General features: G+C 38.7%; 1 protein-coding gene across 4 annotated transcripts in view; it reads right to left on the reverse strand.

Moving 5' to 3' along the window:
* The window catches only part of LOC141435320 (zwei Ig domain protein zig-8-like), a 283174-nt gene that overhangs the window by 34546 nt on the left and 230650 nt on the right, over positions 1 to 17978 (reverse strand). For all 4 annotated transcript variants that reach the window (XM_074098025.1, XM_074098024.1, XM_074098027.1 and 1 more), the window contains 5 exons: positions 15709 to 15806; positions 9735 to 9919; positions 8143 to 8259; positions 5920 to 6013; positions 139 to 266 (listed from right to left, as the gene is read on the reverse strand). In XM_074098025.1, the coding sequence (XP_073954126.1) occupies positions 139 to 266; positions 5920 to 6013; positions 8143 to 8259; positions 9735 to 9919; positions 15709 to 15760 (576 nt within the window). In that variant the 5' untranslated portion in view covers positions 15761 to 15806. The remainder of the gene's footprint in view (positions 1 to 138; positions 267 to 5919; positions 6014 to 8142; positions 8260 to 9734; positions 9920 to 15708; positions 15807 to 17978) is intronic.

Consider the following 17978-nt stretch of genomic DNA (forward strand, 5'->3'; position numbering starts at 1 on the left):
TTAGTACACTGCTAGACATAGGCCTCTCGAACTGCACGCCACTGAGCACGACCCTCGGCCACTCGCATCCAGTTCTTGCCAGCCACCTTGCGAAGATCATCGCTCCACCTGGAACCCCTCCCCCACCAGACGCCTTACCTCCTCGTTGTGGGTCCAATGGATGGCAGGAGGTGGCTCCGGAGAGTGTTGCACCACACACGTCAGGTTGATGGTGCTTCCCATGTTGATGAACAGCTCTGGGCCACCCAGTATCGTCGTCAATGGTTCTGTCAGAAAAAAAAACCTTTGTTAGAGTGATTAAGAGTCGGTTAGTTGGATTCAGCCGTGTTCTAGCTGGTAAGACATCTCTGGCGCAAAAAGCCACAGGTGTGTTTGAATCGTGTACGGCGATCTGAAAATCTTTTTCGTTTAAAAAAAACTTATTTTTCGTTCAGCAACTAATAAGAGTATTTCAATAAAAAACAAATAAAGTTGAGAACAAAGTGGTGATTATTTATGGCTTAGGTATAATTAGCGTCCAAAATAATATTTTACTTATTCTTACTTGTGAAAAGAAAGAAAAATATGTAGACGACGTAACTACTAATAACAATAGCAAGTTAAAAACTGGCTAAGTTAGGGTTCCGTACAATATTGAAAGAATTGTTAGGTATTATACTTGTACCTACTACAGATATCCAATCTAAACCAATCGAATAAAAAAATAAAAAGTTTTTTTTTGTATTTCCACGGTTTATATACTAAACGGTTGAAACTTTATGTTTTTCACGGTTGCAAGAGATTCTTGATGTGTTGTAACAATTACAACTTGCTACCTTTACACGTTCCTGAGAAAAAGCTTGTCAGAGACTGAAAGCGAAGTGATACAAGTTTCTATTTTTCATTTCGAGGCACTGAACTCTAAAACTGACTATCAACAAAAAACTTTTGGTAAAAATATCTCCAATAATAATGTTAGCATGTTATTTTTATATTGCCTTCAGCAAAACCGAGCAACGTTCTTAGTAAATATAAAAGAACTCATTAAAGATAAATTACGAGTTCAACGACCTCATCTTGCGGCTTACCGCAACATTATGCTGAGTGGGCCCCAATTTATACTATTCGATGTTTTTTTTTAAATTATTATTTCTTCCTAACGTGTTTTTTCTGTGTATTTAATATGTGTAAATAAATGTCTCTCTCTCTCTCATCTCATATGACATTCCAGCAAAGTTTATGTAGTCTGTACATATTGTTTGATTATGTTTAGCCAATTTATGGAGCTGCCTGTGATCCATCATTCCAACGCCTATTCAACTAATTAAGACGTTATTAGTTATCGATTGATTAACTATCACAGTCCGATAGCCCGAGAGCTGGTGTTTATTTTAAAGTAGGTATTTGGAACAACTTAGAAAAATAACAATTTCTTTATAATATCTTTATCTTTATTTATAGTGGACTTCCTACGACTGATAATATGTTGATGAATATTTATTGTGATCTTTCGTTGTTGTGAGCTTTAGATGGCAAAATACAGCGGAGATAAGGGATCAAAAAAACATTAATGAAAGTAGTAATGAAAGTAGGGTAACCGCCACCGTCCGTACACGGATTTTTGTTTCGCAGACAACTATTGACAGACCTTTCTTTTGCCCGAGTAACGTTTGTTCTAATTTCGTTACACTTATCATTTGTGTAGATTGAGAAAACGAACAACGACTATGACACGTTGTAGTGATGTGTATTTTGTGTGAGTGATTCAAAAGAACTTTACTTTAGGTCCCTCGCAAGACAAAAAGCTTGATTAAGAGCGATGAGTGAATGATGAAAAGTAATGTATGATTGCAAATGGGTACTAGTGAGTCTGACCAACTTATTTGTGTGTGTGTTTAAAGGTGACTAAGGCACCAGGCTCAGAGTCACGCAACGAGCTATGGAGAGAGCTATGCTTTTAGTTTCTTTGCGCGATAAAATCCGGAATACGGAAATTCGTCTAAGAACTAAAGTCACTGACATAGCTGGAAAAATATGCAAATTTAAGTGGCAATGGGCAGGCCACATCGCTCGAAGAACAGATAACCGTTGGGGGAGAAAAGTCCTCGAGTGGCGACTACGAACCGGAAGACGAAGCGTTGGCAGGCCTCTCACCAGGTGGACTGAAGACATCGTGAGAGTTGCGGGAAACCGGTGGATGCAAGTGGCGAGCTGTCGTTCATTGTGGCGTTCTAAGGGGGAGGCCTTTGTCCAGCAGTGGAAGTCTTCCGGCTGATGATGAAGGCACCTAATATGGCAGTGAGCAGCAGCACTCTCTATTGCCAAACTACGAACTTGGGACTCCAGCTCTGGGGCACAATATAACAAATTTTCCCTACAATTCGCCTTTAAAGTTGACCGATACCCCAACCTGTATAGATGATATCTTTTACGAATCGGTACATATTGGTATTGCGATATTATATAAAACAAAATTAATTAGGGGTGGCATACTTACTAGCCTAGGGGTAAGAAATATCATAATATACTATTTTTGAAAATATTTCTTTTTATAAAAAACTACTTGTACACGTTACTGTACAAACACTTACTCTATAATTTTTTTAACAAAAAATTAAACCGCCGAAAAAACTAAAAAGCAAAAAATAATAAACTTTTTTTATTTAACCTTTATGTAGGTACCAGTTTAGACGGTGCCTCAGCACTAGCTAGAAGAAGTGACAGAAGCCCATCAGGTAGACGACTGTAAGTCCACTAAGAGCTGGCTAGTGCTGAGGCACCGACTTCAAACTGGTACTTACATAAAAGTTAAATAAAAAAGTTTTTTCGGCGGTTTAATTTTTTGTTAAATTTTATTATTTTATAATTTTTCCCATCCTTAGATTAAGATTTTTTCCAAATTTATATGGGACCGACTTCTAGGATTGAATTCGAGTCTTCAACCCTATCCAATAAAAAAAGCATTATCAAAATCGGACTATTCTGCAAAAAGTTATGCGTGGTCATACATTACAATCAGTGAGTAAACAATCAATCATCCCTTGTTTTCCTACCCGTTGGAATTTTTGTTTTCAAATTTATATGGGACCAACTTCGGGGAATACCCTTTCCAATAAAAGAAGAATTATCAAAATTGGACTACTCTGTAAAAAATTATGCGTGGTCATACATAAAAACATATATATACGCGTCGACTTGAGAACCAATAGACCATGAACCATGAAACTGTGGCTATTTGTACGCCTTATGGCGCAACATAGTGTTACTGAAAATTACCTGTGATATATATATATACACCTGTTTTCACTTATGATTGACAAATAAACGTATTTGAATTTGAATTTGAACCTCGTCCGTTTTTTTTTCGTGGGTTGAAAATGGCCGCCAGCTCTCGGATTATGCCTGTTGTTTATATGTATACATGTCATATACTTGATAGTCGTTGGATGTGTTGTTTAACACTGTTTGAGTAGCTAATACCTCAAAGCTGCGTGTACAGCAAATATATGCATTGTTTTTTTTTTTTTTTGTTTATACGACTGGAAGGCAAACGAGCAAGTGGGTCCCCTGATGGTAAGAGGTCACCACCGCCCATAAACATCTGCAACACCAGGGGTATTGCAAACGCGTTGCCAACCTAGAGGCCTAAGATGGGATACCTCACGTGCCAGGCATTGTACAAGGAAATAGATTATTTCCTAAATAGATGTCTTCCAACCAGTACAAAGAAAGCATAAAGAAAAAGAAAAAGAAATACCTACCAGATTAGCGGATTTTTTGCTCGCATCCTTCGCTTTCTTACTCATCTTTGGTGCAAATGCAACTTTAATATGAATAAGAATGGAAAACATTATAGTGAGCGGTCAGGAACTACCATATTTACTCGTATTAACTAATGGTACATGGTACGGTCAAGGACTTTTAATTTCATGAACCACCATGGAACCTTTTCAAAGGAAAATTTTCACTTTAAATGACGATAATTTTTTTTTCTTACAGAACTAAGTAATTCTGGGTTCTCCTGACTCAGAATCACGAGCACTATTGATTTGGAAGAAGAAAATAACTTTCCCTTATTTTTTTGTCACTTTGTGTTTTTTTTTCATACAGTTTATAATAATATGTCCTTTTGGCATCACACACTACAGCACAATGTCTCTTATTTTCCTCTCTTCTCCTATTTATGTTTTTACTGTGTTTTTGTTGTGATGTAGTGTGTTTTTTCTTGTCAATAAATGTTGTGAGTTTGAGTTTGAGTTTGATATGGTTCGTTACGAAATGGACACAAAAATTTTATGGAAAGTTGGGGACATTTTTCTTGATCAAAATCAATGGTGCTCGTGATTCTGAGTAAGAAAAACCTAGAATTACCTAATTTTGAAAGTGAATATTTTTAGCGGCATTTAAAGTGAAAATGCCAAGTGACATCTTCCTAGTCCTTCCAGGATCGTCTCCACAAGACTCATCTCCTCAAAGGTTATTGGTATAGAGTTGTTTGGTACACAAATGTAGTTTGGATGACAATGCAAGTACAGTCAACAAGAACTGCAGTCAGCAAAAAAGCTTGTCTTCTCTTCTTCTTCTTAAATTTAAGAACTATGCTCTTGTCGGTGAAGTAATCGCCACTCCGCACGGTTTTTAGCCAGCTGTTTGACTTCTTGATACGACATGACACCCACCCTTTCCTTCACCTGGTTAAAATAGCTCAATTTTGGTCTTCCTCTACCTTGTTTTCCTTCTATTTTGCCATCCAGCAAATATTTTGCTTCTATTTTCCAAAAAGCTTGTAGGTATTCAAAATTCCCGAACGGGAATCCAAAATGGGACCTCAAGGTACCTACTTACATAGTCAGATGTTCTAACAACAGAGAAAATTTGCAACTATCAAAGAAAATTACTTTACCAATTTAAATCTTCTCAATCAAAGTTATATTAGCATTTGAAATTGCTTGCGTGCATCAAAGTTTGATGACTTTCGTGCAACTTGTTAGTGGTTTCTAATGTCATAATAAATCTAGTCTCTAGAGGAGGGATGTATAGATATAGTTATGTTATTCCTATTATTTCACCGTGGTGGTTCAAAAAGCCGTGGTGGCCTAGTGGTTTGGCCAATGGTCTTTCAAGCAGAGGATCGTGGGTGTAAACCCGGACTCGCACCTCTGAGTTTTTCGAAATTCATGCGCTCAAAAAAATTACCACGACTATTCCGGTGCGCGGTGAAGGAAAACATATGGGGAGACCTGCTGCTGGGCTTTCTCCCAGAATGAAAGAATTTGGGCTGTAGTACCCTCGCGGACCTAGTACGTATCATTGAATTTATTCGCAGGTTTGTGCACGTTTCTCACGATGGTTTTCTTCACCGTAAGGCTCGTGGTAAATTTCAAACTTAATTTCGAAAAATTTAGAGGTGCAAGCCTCGATTTAAAGCCACGGTCCTCTGCTTGAGAGACCATAGGTCAAATCACTAGGCCACCAGGGTTGACGAGAGCATAAATATCAATAAAAGTTTGTACAACAAGAGCATAAAACGAGCCATTTTACCCGAGGCGTTCATATAGCCACGTCGAGGGGAAAATGGGTTTAATGCTCGAGTTTTACACTCTGTTTTTCACTTCGATTGCGAGGAACTTAAATAGCAATAATGGGAACAATTGTTCACTTACTAGATACCTTTTATTTTTTCATGCATTGCTAATATAATTATAAATTTTTAGTTTTATTGATTTATTTTGATTGATTGGACTGATTTTTAGTTTTAAATATAATAAAAATTTATAAAAAATATATTGAAACTTTTTGTTTGTGGCTGTACACACCTGATTACCTTGGTCTTAAACGAAGATTTTATTTTATGCACTAGAGCGTAAAAAGTCATTTTATGTCGCCTAGATCCAGCATAAATACCAACTTTACGAGCATGAGAAGCGAAAGTATATTTACCGACGACGGAGAGGTACATCCGATGACCGATGGGCGGAGTCGTGCCGACTTGGCACTCATAGATGCCGGAATCGCGGCGCTGCGGGAACCGTATCTAAATAAGAAAAAGAACAACTTAGTCACAGCCAGTTCGGAAACTAGGTTAATATTTATTTCGACAAAGTTGTAACTTGGCAAGTATTGGAAAAATAGTATTAACTCTGTTACGAGGGGCTAATGATGATGAGGTTGGGTTTTGTTTTTGGTGGAAAAATATTGTTTAGTCATTTGCACGCGACTGGCAATGATTCAGCTATGGAATATGATGAGAAGGTAGAACAGATAGAACTTTAGCTTTTTTTAATCTGACATGTACGTTTCAGCATAGCTATACAGCGAGGATATGCTGCCAGCATCTTTGGGTCCATGCCGCGGGGGGTTCAATTTACCAATTTTTTCTAGGTTATAGTTTAGTTATTAGTTACATGTAAAGAAATAAAGTCAAAACATTGTACACTTGAACAAGCATGATAATGTACTATACAAAAGAAAGAAAGAAAGAAAGAAAGAAAGAAAGAAAAATTTATTTTGGCTCCAAAAATGTACCACCTAAAACTAAGACTAGAACTAGCACTAAAACTATGTTACTAGGTGACACAGCAGGATACCAAAAAGGGTCTCCACTCAGCATGTGTTGCCGCACATTATGTGCAGTAACGCTGGTTTTCTGTGGAGCCCAAACGTTAAATAAACATGTATGCATGAGCCAGTTCCTTTGCCCTAGTCAGACGGAGAAAAAAAAAAAAAAAAAAAAAATTAAAAAAAAGAAGAAATTAAGAAATTAAAACCATAGACAAAGGGAGAAGTGACGTGGCTCAGTGTAAAAGATAATAATACTTATACTGCTGTCGTGGCAATAAATAGTAATTTTTAAACATTTAAAACAAAAACATAGCACAAAATTTTACTTTGCCTTGCTTGTGTTTGCAGTCCCGACATCGGGTGTCTGTCAGTTGTTTAAATAGCTAAAGTTAGGGGACCCTTTCGACAAATATTTGGTCTGAATCTGTAGTATCCAGTGTTCTGCTATCAACAATGTCCTAGGGTTTACGTGACGACGGTCAAACCCTTTCAAGCATCAAGATTGACTGTCTAACTAAATTGTAAGCTTTCAGATTTAGATTTGGGTATTTTCATTTGAAAATTTTCGTACTGGAGACTCATTGAATGTTTTCATAGTCAAAATACTTTAGATTGACTCCTCGAGTAGTGTCTACTCGTGACCACGGCCACTGTAATGTTGCCGGAACGTCGAGGTAAATATTACTCGTGTGTGTTAGCGTGATAAGTCCTGTGCGTGGTATTTTGACTATGAGTTAAAATCACAAAAGTTTAGGTCATTGAATATTTTTTGGATAAATGTCATTTTGGCTTTACCCTCGTCCCACCCAAGCATATTTAAAGGAATTTCCAGATTTTACCATGTTCTTAATGCAGCGCCCTATTGTTTTGGTAGTTTCTGGACAATTTTCAACGAAATCATGGCGTTAAAATCAAGAAGCCTTTTTGGAACTATGTACATTTTAATAGAATGAAATTAAATATTTTATTTTCTAAAACAAAACGAGCTATTTAAATTGCAAACTGCTCCAATCAGAAGCTGCCTTCTGCCAACGTGACAAATTCAAAGAGATTTAGGAATTGAGAACACAGTAGAATTAGGAAGTTCATTTAAAATTATTGGGTAAGAATCACTAACGCAATTTTTTTCTTTATTGAGAAAAGTGGGCAGATTATTAAATTATAAGCTGTTGTTCATCGTGGATTTTGCGTTACTTATGGACTCTTGAGTAATCTCCAGCTTTAAGGGCCTGGACACATGTCGCCGGTACGGTGCCGTCTACGGTGTCACGGCGCGGCGCCGTCAAACGCTTGGTACGTACACGCTTGGTAGTTTTGACGGCGCCGCGCCGTGACACCGTAGACGGCACCGTACCGGCGACATGTGTCCAGGCCCTAAGCGTGAAGAAGACTGTAAATCCGGACTTACTGAGGAGTGGAATTCGCTACTTACTTCTGTGTCCAGTCAACGTCTGCCCGTTTTTGTTATTTCGTTTTAGACTACAATTTTGCTTAGTTATTGTGTAGTTATGAAAAAAAACCTATTAGCTGTATATAACAGTACAAAATGGTATTCGGAATAATTATAAACTGGGAGCCACAAAAGTTTCGTCCATGGCTTACTTTTAATATCCAGTCCTCAGTGTGAGGATTGTGCACGCTGATAAACCTCTGGTCAGAGGTGTACGTCATCCTCCCTGAGGTTAACAAGTGAATGTCTCGATGCCGAATCCATGACACCTGTGAAAAATAATGCTAATAAAATGCTCTGGCAAATGTGAATGAAGATTAGGAGCTCGCTGTAAGTATTCATCGCAGCCTTTATACGTCCCACTGCTGGGCACAGGCCTCCTTTCAGATGAGAGAGCTTGGGCAGTAGTTCCCACGCGGGTCCAGTGCGGATTGGGAACTTCACACACACCATTGAATTGCTTCGCAGGTATGTGAATTTCGAAAAACTCACGAGGTGCGAGCTGGGGTTTCAACCCACGATCCTCTGCTTAAGAGGCCATAGGACAAACCACTCGGCCACCACGCTTGTCGCAAGTAAGTATTGTTAATAATAATATTACCAAATTTAAGCTTCTTTTAAACATGTGTTACACTTCAATCCATACTAATATTATAAATGCGAAAGTGTGTGTGATTGCGTGTTTGTGTGTTTGTCCGTTTTTCACGTCGAAACGGAGCGACGGATCGACGTGATTTTTGGCATGGGGATAGTTTATGGGCCAGAGAGTGACATAGGCTACTTTTTATCCTGGAAAAATGCACGGTTCTCAACGGTAGGTACAGCGCGTGATAACCGAATTCCACGCGGGCGAAGCCGCGGGCAAGAGCTAGTCTCTAAATAAATATTTTTTTACAACTTCGACTACGCTGTCTCCTTGACCGTTCCTTATCGAAACGCGTTGAAACGTTGGCCAAAATTTAGTTAGCCACTTTTTAGCACGGTGTGACGTCACGGGCCCCTACTACCGAACTTTGATGCGTTTCATCTTTGTCATTTTTTGTTTGACTGAAAAAAAAAGTATCCAGTATTTTTGCCAATCTCACCGACGGACTAGAAAGAATATTTTTTAGTCAGGAAACTATAAAAAAAAATGTAACACTTGACACCAAATTGACCTAGTCCCAAACTAAACAAAGCTTGTACTATGGATACTATACTTATGTAGATAAATACATACTTCAATACATATTAAACAAGCATTCGTATTATTTATACAAATATCTGCCCTGGCCGGTGACCGAACCCGGGATCTGAAGCTTCTTAGTCAGGTTCTCTAACCCCTTGGCCATCCCTCGTGAGCAGGTTACGAAATTCTTAACTCACCAAATTCTCACCATATTCTCAACATACCACATTATCATCTCACCACATTCTCAGCTTATCACATTCTCAGCTCACCACATTCTCATCTCACCACATTCTCATTTCGTCAATTATTAAAGGAATAAAGGAACAACAAAGTAAATTGTTCCGGAGTTTATAGTGCCCGGCCGCTAAATAGTCAATCCTGACACATTACACAACTATGAAGTTACTACTTACATACTATTCTGTCGCTCGGAATAAGTAAGCATTGATTTTTTGTCTACGATTCATATTTTTAATATTCAGAAAATTCTTAGTTTTGCAATGTGTCAGGCTTTACTTCATAACGGCCGTTGACCATAGTAAAATAAATTCAGATTAGAAAAAAAGATCTCACCGTTCTATTTCCTAGATCATGCACCCTACAGTTCAGCTGAGCAGTCTTCCCAACAAGTGCTGTCACGTTTCTGGAGTAAGCTACATCGAAGTGTGGACCCCTCTGCGTCAGGCCAAGGTCTACGTCTGTGTAGTCCAGCTCTTGAACGCCATCAGCGTTCAGACCGTTTGCGTTGCCTGTGCATCCTGTGGAAAAAAGTTTAGTCTTTAGTCTTCATTGGAATCTAGTATTACTTTTCAATCATCATCTCCGTTCTACTATCTTACTATACATATATATAAACGCGAAAGTTTGTATGGATGGATGTTTAGCCGTTTTAACATGTAACGTTCGCGATAGTATATATGTCGGCGGCCGATCGTAAAATCCGCCAGATCACGAAATTCCTATGCCTAAAAGTTGGGCAGGCATATTACGATAAGCCTGAAAAACAATATGGCAGCTCTATACCAGGCACATCGTTATATGCCGAGAAAAAGAAAAATTTAGGTACGACGAGCGAAGCGAGGAGTTGTTAGTATGAATTGTGATCACAACGCACGAGCAGAGTGAGCGAAGCGAGCGTGCCGCGGTAGCGACCGGCGAAGTGCCAGGAACGATATGGCGGCGTTTCATGATATGCCTAGGAATTTCATGATCTGCCTAAACGTCACTAGGCAAACGGTGAGTTTTGAACGATATGGCGGAGGGATGTCCCTTAGCCAATTCATGAAATGGCGCCATTTCACGATATGCCTAGGAATATCGTGATCTGGTGGATTTTACGATCGGCCGCCGACATATATAAAACAGCATTTTAACTTAGTATTTACTGGAATTAAAACACAACAGAAGACACATAGTAATCCAAAACGTTCTCGCATTTTCTATAAAACAGAGTCCCGTCCCGACGCACTTTACATACATAATGGCGTCGACTAATGAAAAAAACCCGCTTCATAAATAAGCTTGCAAGATCCCAAGTTTAATATTAAAACAATACATAGCTCGGTGAACGGTTACTTTTGTCTCGGCGAGCGTTATGGCAGGCTTTCAGGGCAAAGGCAGGCATTGTTTCGTGCCTGAGTTATAGCTGTAATACGTCTGTGGTAGCGACATCGGTCTGTGGTGCATAAACTAAAGGAATTCCGGCCGCTCGAGGACCTATTACGATGGCGGCTGCGTTTTCAATAAAATACTAGTAGATGTATTGTTGAAACACTATAATGTTAGGTATTTTTTTTTTTTTTTTTTAACTGATGCATGATGTATTTACGACGGTAGCATCAGACTTACATTAAAAAAGTGAAATTAGCTCTGTCTGTCTCTTTATCTGTCTGTCAATTTCTTTATGCCTTAACTGCTGAACCGACCCTGGACAGTATATAGGATAGGTTTTATCCCTGAAAATTACATAAATCCCGCGGAATGACAAACAAACTATGCATATTTAGACGAAATGGCGAGCAAGAGCTTCCATACTAATATTATAAATGCGAAAGTGTGTGTTTGTATGCTTTTTTTTTATTCGACTGGATGGCAAACGAGCAAGTGGGTCTCCTGATGGTAAGAGATCACCACCACCCATAAACATCTGCAACACCAGGGGTATTGCCAGACCTCAAGTGCCAGTAATTTCACCGGCTGTCTTACTCTCCACGCCGAAACACAACAGTGCAAGCACTGCTGCTCCACGGCAGGATTAGCGCGCAATAACCGAATTCCACGCGAGCGAAGCCGCGGGCAAAAATTAGTTATTTTTACTATTATAAAGGGGAAAGTGAGTTTGTTTTTTTGTTACGCTCTCACGCCGTAACTACTGCACCGATTCCTATGACAATTTACATACGACATATTAGAAGTCCAGAATAAATAATAGGATATTTTTATCCCGAAAAAAATTGCCGTTCCCAAGGGATGACCAAAAGTTTGTTTTGTATTCTAACCGCTGAGCTGACGCTCTACATAAAACTATGAATGCACATTACACAAACAGTTTTTAAATAATGTGTTAAAAAGCACGCTTGCTTGCATTCTGGCTTGCAAGCTTGCCTGTATGTTTGCTTGCAAATTTACATGCTCACTTGCATGCTTGATCGCTTGCATGCTTGCTGGCATGCTTGCTTGCTTGCATGCAACATTTCTTGCATAATCACATGCTTGCTTACATGCTTGCTTGCATGGCTTGCTTGCATGCTTGCTTACATGCTAAAATGCAGCCTTGAATGCATGCTTGCGCTTGCACTATTTTGTGTATGCTTGCTTGAACATGCATAATTACATATTATATTTTTTATCCCGAAAAAAAATGCCATTCCCAAGGGATGACCAAAAGTTTGTTTTTGTGTTCTAACCGCTGAGCTGACCCTCTACATAGACTATGAATGCAAATTACACAAACGTTTTTTTTTAATAATGTGTTAAAAAGCATGCTTGCTTGCTTGCTGCACCATTTCTTGCATAATCACATGCTTGCTTACACGATTGCTTCCACGCTTGCTTGCATGATTGATTGCATGCTTGCTTGCATGCTTGCTTGCATGCTTGTTTGCACACTTGCATGCTTGCTTGCTTGCTTGCATGCTTGTTTGCACACTTGCATGCTTGCTTGCTTGCATGCTTGAATGCAGCCTCGAATGCATGCTTACTTGCACTATTTGATTTTTTTTGTGATGGGTGCCGGTTGTGGACCAATTATTAATTCAATACGGTGTTTGACTATTTTGTATATGTTTTATAAATTAAAACTACACAATGCCTGTTATCGAATAGAAAAACAATTTTTAAGCTAACTTTTCTAATGGCAAAGTTATAAAGGTTTTAAATTCAAGATTAGACAGAGAAAGACATACTGGCATGTGACGTCACACGCCAGTACCGCCATACTTGCTGCATAGAGAAAAGCGTTTGAGAAAGAGACAGGTATATAGATTTTTCAAAAAATCACTATAAGTCCAATAATTAAGATATGGCAAAATCAGGAGTTGTCAAATACCGTGTTGGTATACGATTGGTACCCAATTTTTCGCTGCTTTTGGACCTTACGGGAATAAAATTTTAAATTGCATGCTTAGTATTAATTATATACCTATTAAATAATTCCGCATGAATATAACTAATTAGTTGTAAGACACAAGTGTATCAAGAATTCAAGAGCATTCTAACTGCCAACAAACTGCTACGCAGTTTGGCAGTGTAATTTACTTTGTAATTATTTAAATGTGTCATTATGAAATAAACGATTAATAATAATAATTTCTTGCATAATTATGCTTGCTTACATGCTCACTTGCATGCTTGCTTGCTTGATTGTTTGCTTCTTTGAAATGTTTATGGTTCACGCGAGCGAAGCCGCAGGTAAAAGCTAGTGCAATAATAATTAAACATCCAAAAGTCGACATATGCAATACGTGTTTTTTACACATATGGGCTTCGACCGGAATTAGAACCCGGGACCCCAAGCTCCGTAGCCAGGTTGTAACCACTAGGCTAGCCGGTCGTCAAGTAGGTACGAACCATAATAACTTTGTTTCGTTCTATGAAGGCAAAGTATGTCAAGAACTCTTAGCTTAAAAGTCTTTAAGCTTGGACTCCAGTTATCGTCGCCTCCTCACACAAATAGGTCATTTATTTTATTGCCTTTTCAAGAACAGTTTTTCAGTAAGTACCGTACAGTAGGCTCGTGGTGACTATGGCGCAAGTTCTCTCATTCTGAGAGGAGGCCTGTTCCCAGCAGTGGGACGTATATAGGCTGGGATGATGATGATGATGAGGTTAAACCACCAGGCCGCCACGGCTTTTCGATAGTGTACGTCGTCGATAGTTTTAAAATAACCGAACCATAAAAATGTCATTTTTAATACAAGCTTTCTTTTGCTGACTGTACTTTTTGTTGACTGTGCTTGCATTGTCACTCAAACTACATTTGCGTACCAAATTTCAAGTCGATGCTATTAACCGTTGAAGAGTTCCGTCCTGCAGAGACGATCCTGGCTGGACTACCAGGATGTAACTACTAGATTATTGTATTGTCACGCGATTTACAAAAGTATTCTAAATTTCAAGTCAATCTGACTACTGTAAGTTGGTCAAATTTAGCTTGCAAGATTTGATTACAGACAGACATATAAATAAATAAATAATAAATATCACGGGACAATTCACATCAATTGGCCTAGTCTCAAAGTAAGCTTAGCAAAGCTTGTGTTATGGGTACTAAGCAACGGATAAATACATACTTAAATACATATTAAACACCCAAGACCCGAGAACAAACATTCGTATTTTTCATACAATATCTGCCCCGACACGGGAATTGAACCCGGGACCTCAAGCTTCGCAGTCAGGTTCTCTAACCACTAGGCCATCTGGTCGTCTGCCAGACAACGGGACAGGTGAAATTAAATAAAAGCTTGTAAAATAAAAATAAATAAATATCATGGGACACTTGACACCAATTGACCTAGTCCCAAACTAAGCAAAGCTTGTACTAACTCACTTGTGTATTATTAACAACGCCATCTAACGTATAAATGTATTTACTCATGCCTGAACCTGATCTGGATCTGCCTAAATAGAATTGTATTGTGTGACAGCCGACAACAGCAATTCACGGTGACAACTCAACAATCCATGAACACTTGACCCCGATACGTTTAGTACTGGAAATAACTCGAGCAATTAAAATGGAAATTCGCCTTTGCAACTTTAAACATGAAACTACCGTGAGACTCACTCATATAATAAGCTTTTTGGTAGAAAAATCATTTTCAATACAACCTTTTTTTTGCTGACTGTACTTGCATTGTCACCCAAACTACATTTGCATACCAAATTTCAAGTCGATGCCATTAACCGTTGAAAAGAGTTCCGTCCTGCAGAGGCGATCCTGGCCTGACTACCAGGATGTCACTACCAGATTATTGTATTGTCACGCAATTGACACAAAGTATTCTAAATTACAAGACAATCTGACTACTAAAAGTTGGGCAAATTTAACTTGCAAGATTTGACCCGCACATACATAGATAGTACGAGTAGCTAGTTACATACATTAAAATTAAATAATAGAACTGCAAGTTAAATAAAAGCTTTTAAAAACCCTCCTAGGTAACTCACGTCCTAAATCGAGGCCAACATACCAAAATATCGAGCTAAACTCGATTTAAGACACGAGTATTCCGGGTTTACTACGGGACTAGCTGGTGCCCGCGACTCCGTCCGTGTAGAGTTCGTTTGTCACTATCCCGCTGGAACTATGAAAATTTCCGGGATATAGACTATCGTATGTCCTCGTCCGGGACTCAAACTACCTGTATACCAAATTTATTCTAAATTTGTTCAGTGGTTTAGACGTGAACAGGTAACAAACATGCTTACAAACTTTCGGATCCATAATATTGGTGGGATTTGCCTTGAGTGTGAAAAATGCATACACAATCATCCTCCTGTACTATTACGTAAGTATTCTGTGGCGGAGTTTCAAATTTTTTAACAGACACAATACTTAAGACTTAGACGCGGTTCACCACCTTTGTTATTTGGATATTATTTCTAAATTCTTAAAATTCAATTAACGATTTGTACTTTATAAAGTACATTCGGCCGTTAATCTTAGTGTTAATTGGTCCTTGAAAGCCGTGGTGGCCTAGTAGTTCAAGCAGAGGATCGTGGGTTTAAACCCCGGCTCGCACCTCTGAGTTTTTCCAAATTCACGTCCGAAATTACATTTGAAATTGACCACGTGCTTTACGGTGAAGGTAAACATCGTGAGGAAACCTCCACAAACCTGCGAAGCAATTCAATGGTGCATTTGACGTTCCCAATCCGCACTAGGCCCGCGAGGAAACTACGGCCCAAGCCCTCTCGTTCTGAGAGGAGGCCTGTACCCAGCAGTGGGACGTAAATAGGCTGGGATGGAATTGGTCCATTATATATAAATTACGCGAGGGCTCATGAGACACATTTTTTGTAATATCTAAGCAGTTATATTTACCTGTGTGGCTCACAAGCGCTAGGACCCCTAACGCTCCAAACAGCAGCGCCATGCCTCTAGTGCCCGTGCCGACGCATAATCCCCTCTCACCCCACCATCTGCAAACAAAACACACCTCTAACACAACCACATAAAACACATATTGCATAACACCGTCCAACTCTTTAACACCCATGTCAAACTATTATAAATTTTATTACACGGAGTTAAGGTTTATAGTTAGTTGCTGCAAGAGGTTCATGGTAATAACGCTTGTTTCGGTACAGGGTGTTAGCTCCGTTAGAATATTATGAAGGGTTTCGTGGAGTGTTTATTTAAAATTGAGCTTCATGCCATAGGTATAGAGCTTAGTTTCGATTGTGGAGTGTGAGATGCATCGGGTTGCTTGTAATATACAGGGTGTTTTGGTATGGAAATGCTTGTATGTAATATGTTATGCTAATGAGGAGAATCCTAAAGGGTTTAGGTTTCACAAGGTCATGTATGTTAGTCGATTGTATGATTCTGACTGTTGGCTGACGGTTTTGGAAACCATAGCTTGGACAAATTCAAATAAAAGTCTTTCCTGTTTGTCTCCCAATTTTTTTATGGGGTTAGCTACCAACCACACATGGCATAACATAATATACTCAGCGGCACAAATTTGGCCCACCCTCCATACAAAATTACCGATTCTGAATACATTTGAGGGCCAGATTTTTTTCCGCTCAGTATATTATTTCCTTCATAAAATTTATCGGTAAGTGGTGAAACAATTCTTTTATGTCATTTTGCGCAGCATTTAAACATCATGTTATCATTACAAATAAATGTGACCTTTATGATTTTTTTAAATCGATTTATTTAAAAAAAATATATATAAAATATTCTCTTTGCGATTTGGATATCAAGAAAAAAAATAAAAACGTAAATAAAAATTGGGAAAAAACGTCGTACCTCATCATTAACATTTACGAAAATACGATCAGTTACGAACTTCTTCAAAGAACCAATATAATTTAAATTAAAAAGGCCAAACTTTGTCAAAATATTTGGCCGATCAAAGGATAAATAACAGTAAATATCAAAGTGTAACAACAATTCTGAACCTTAACGTTTCGTGGAAATATTTGAAAACACATCTTGGGCGTTGTACACTAAATTCAAATTGAATTGATGAATATTAATGAAACCAAGCACTTTGGTAAGAAAACATCCGGTCATCTAAACCCTGGGGATTAACGTATTACAATGTTTGACCAAACATTTGACGTCCTTGATCAAACATTTGAAGTAGGTCAGGTATACAATCTTCAAAACGGAAGGATAATTGTGTTACTATAGTATACCTCTGCGTTGGAGGAAATACTTTTTTTTTATCAAATAGCTGGGTCACCTGATGGTAAGTGAGCACCGCCACCCGTGGATACCTACAGCATAATTAGGCCTAAAGGGGAGGAATATAGGAGGTGGGAAGGGAAGAGGGTAGTTGGGCCTCCGGATCTCCCACTCACTGCACGAAGCACAGTAGCAAAACTACTAGGTATTTCAAGCCGATATTCTATGGGAGTGTGGTACTAAGCCGGTCGAGCCGGCCCATTCGTACTGCAGCCAGCAAGTGGTTACAGTAAGGCTCTACCACATGTACACACAAACTTATTATTTCACCTGAACATGATTACGGTTCATGAAATGTATTGACCCGGATAACTCACGTCTTAAATCGAGTTTAGCCCGACTGTTTCGGGTTAATCCGTAGCCCTTCGTCTTCGGAGCAACGCGACTCAGCGGCTGCTGCAGCACGCACGTTATCCGGGTCAATACATTTGATATGAGTGAATCTCACGGTAGTTTCATGTTCAAAATGATTACGGTTACAATTTTAAAGCGTAAAATTCGCTCGGACAATGCCATCTATTGCATATATTGCAGACAATATTAACACGCCATCTTGACAGTCGAGGCACTTTAATGTTTTTGAAAAGTGGCCTCTATCCTCGTTTACTTCGGAATAAATAAATGTAAGTTAATCATTTGGCATTCCAAATATATTTATACTTCGAGGTTTCACTATAACTAACTACGAGTTTACTTTAAAGTTCTCATTTTTACAGGAACATTAAAGAAGTATGAAATGAAAAAATATATATATTTAGAAAATTAGAAAACCGACTGTCTCAAATTTTATAAAACTAACAAGGAAAAACAAGACTAATAGGCTAGACTTAAACTCTGATAAGTAACTCAAACTTCAACAGTTTTCAGCCCATTTACTGGTAATTTTTGAGCTG

This window comes from Choristoneura fumiferana, chromosome 14 (assembly GCF_025370935.1).
Source record: "Choristoneura fumiferana chromosome 14, NRCan_CFum_1, whole genome shotgun sequence".
In the NCBI taxonomy this organism is placed as follows: domain Eukaryota; kingdom Metazoa; phylum Arthropoda; class Insecta; order Lepidoptera; family Tortricidae; genus Choristoneura; species Choristoneura fumiferana.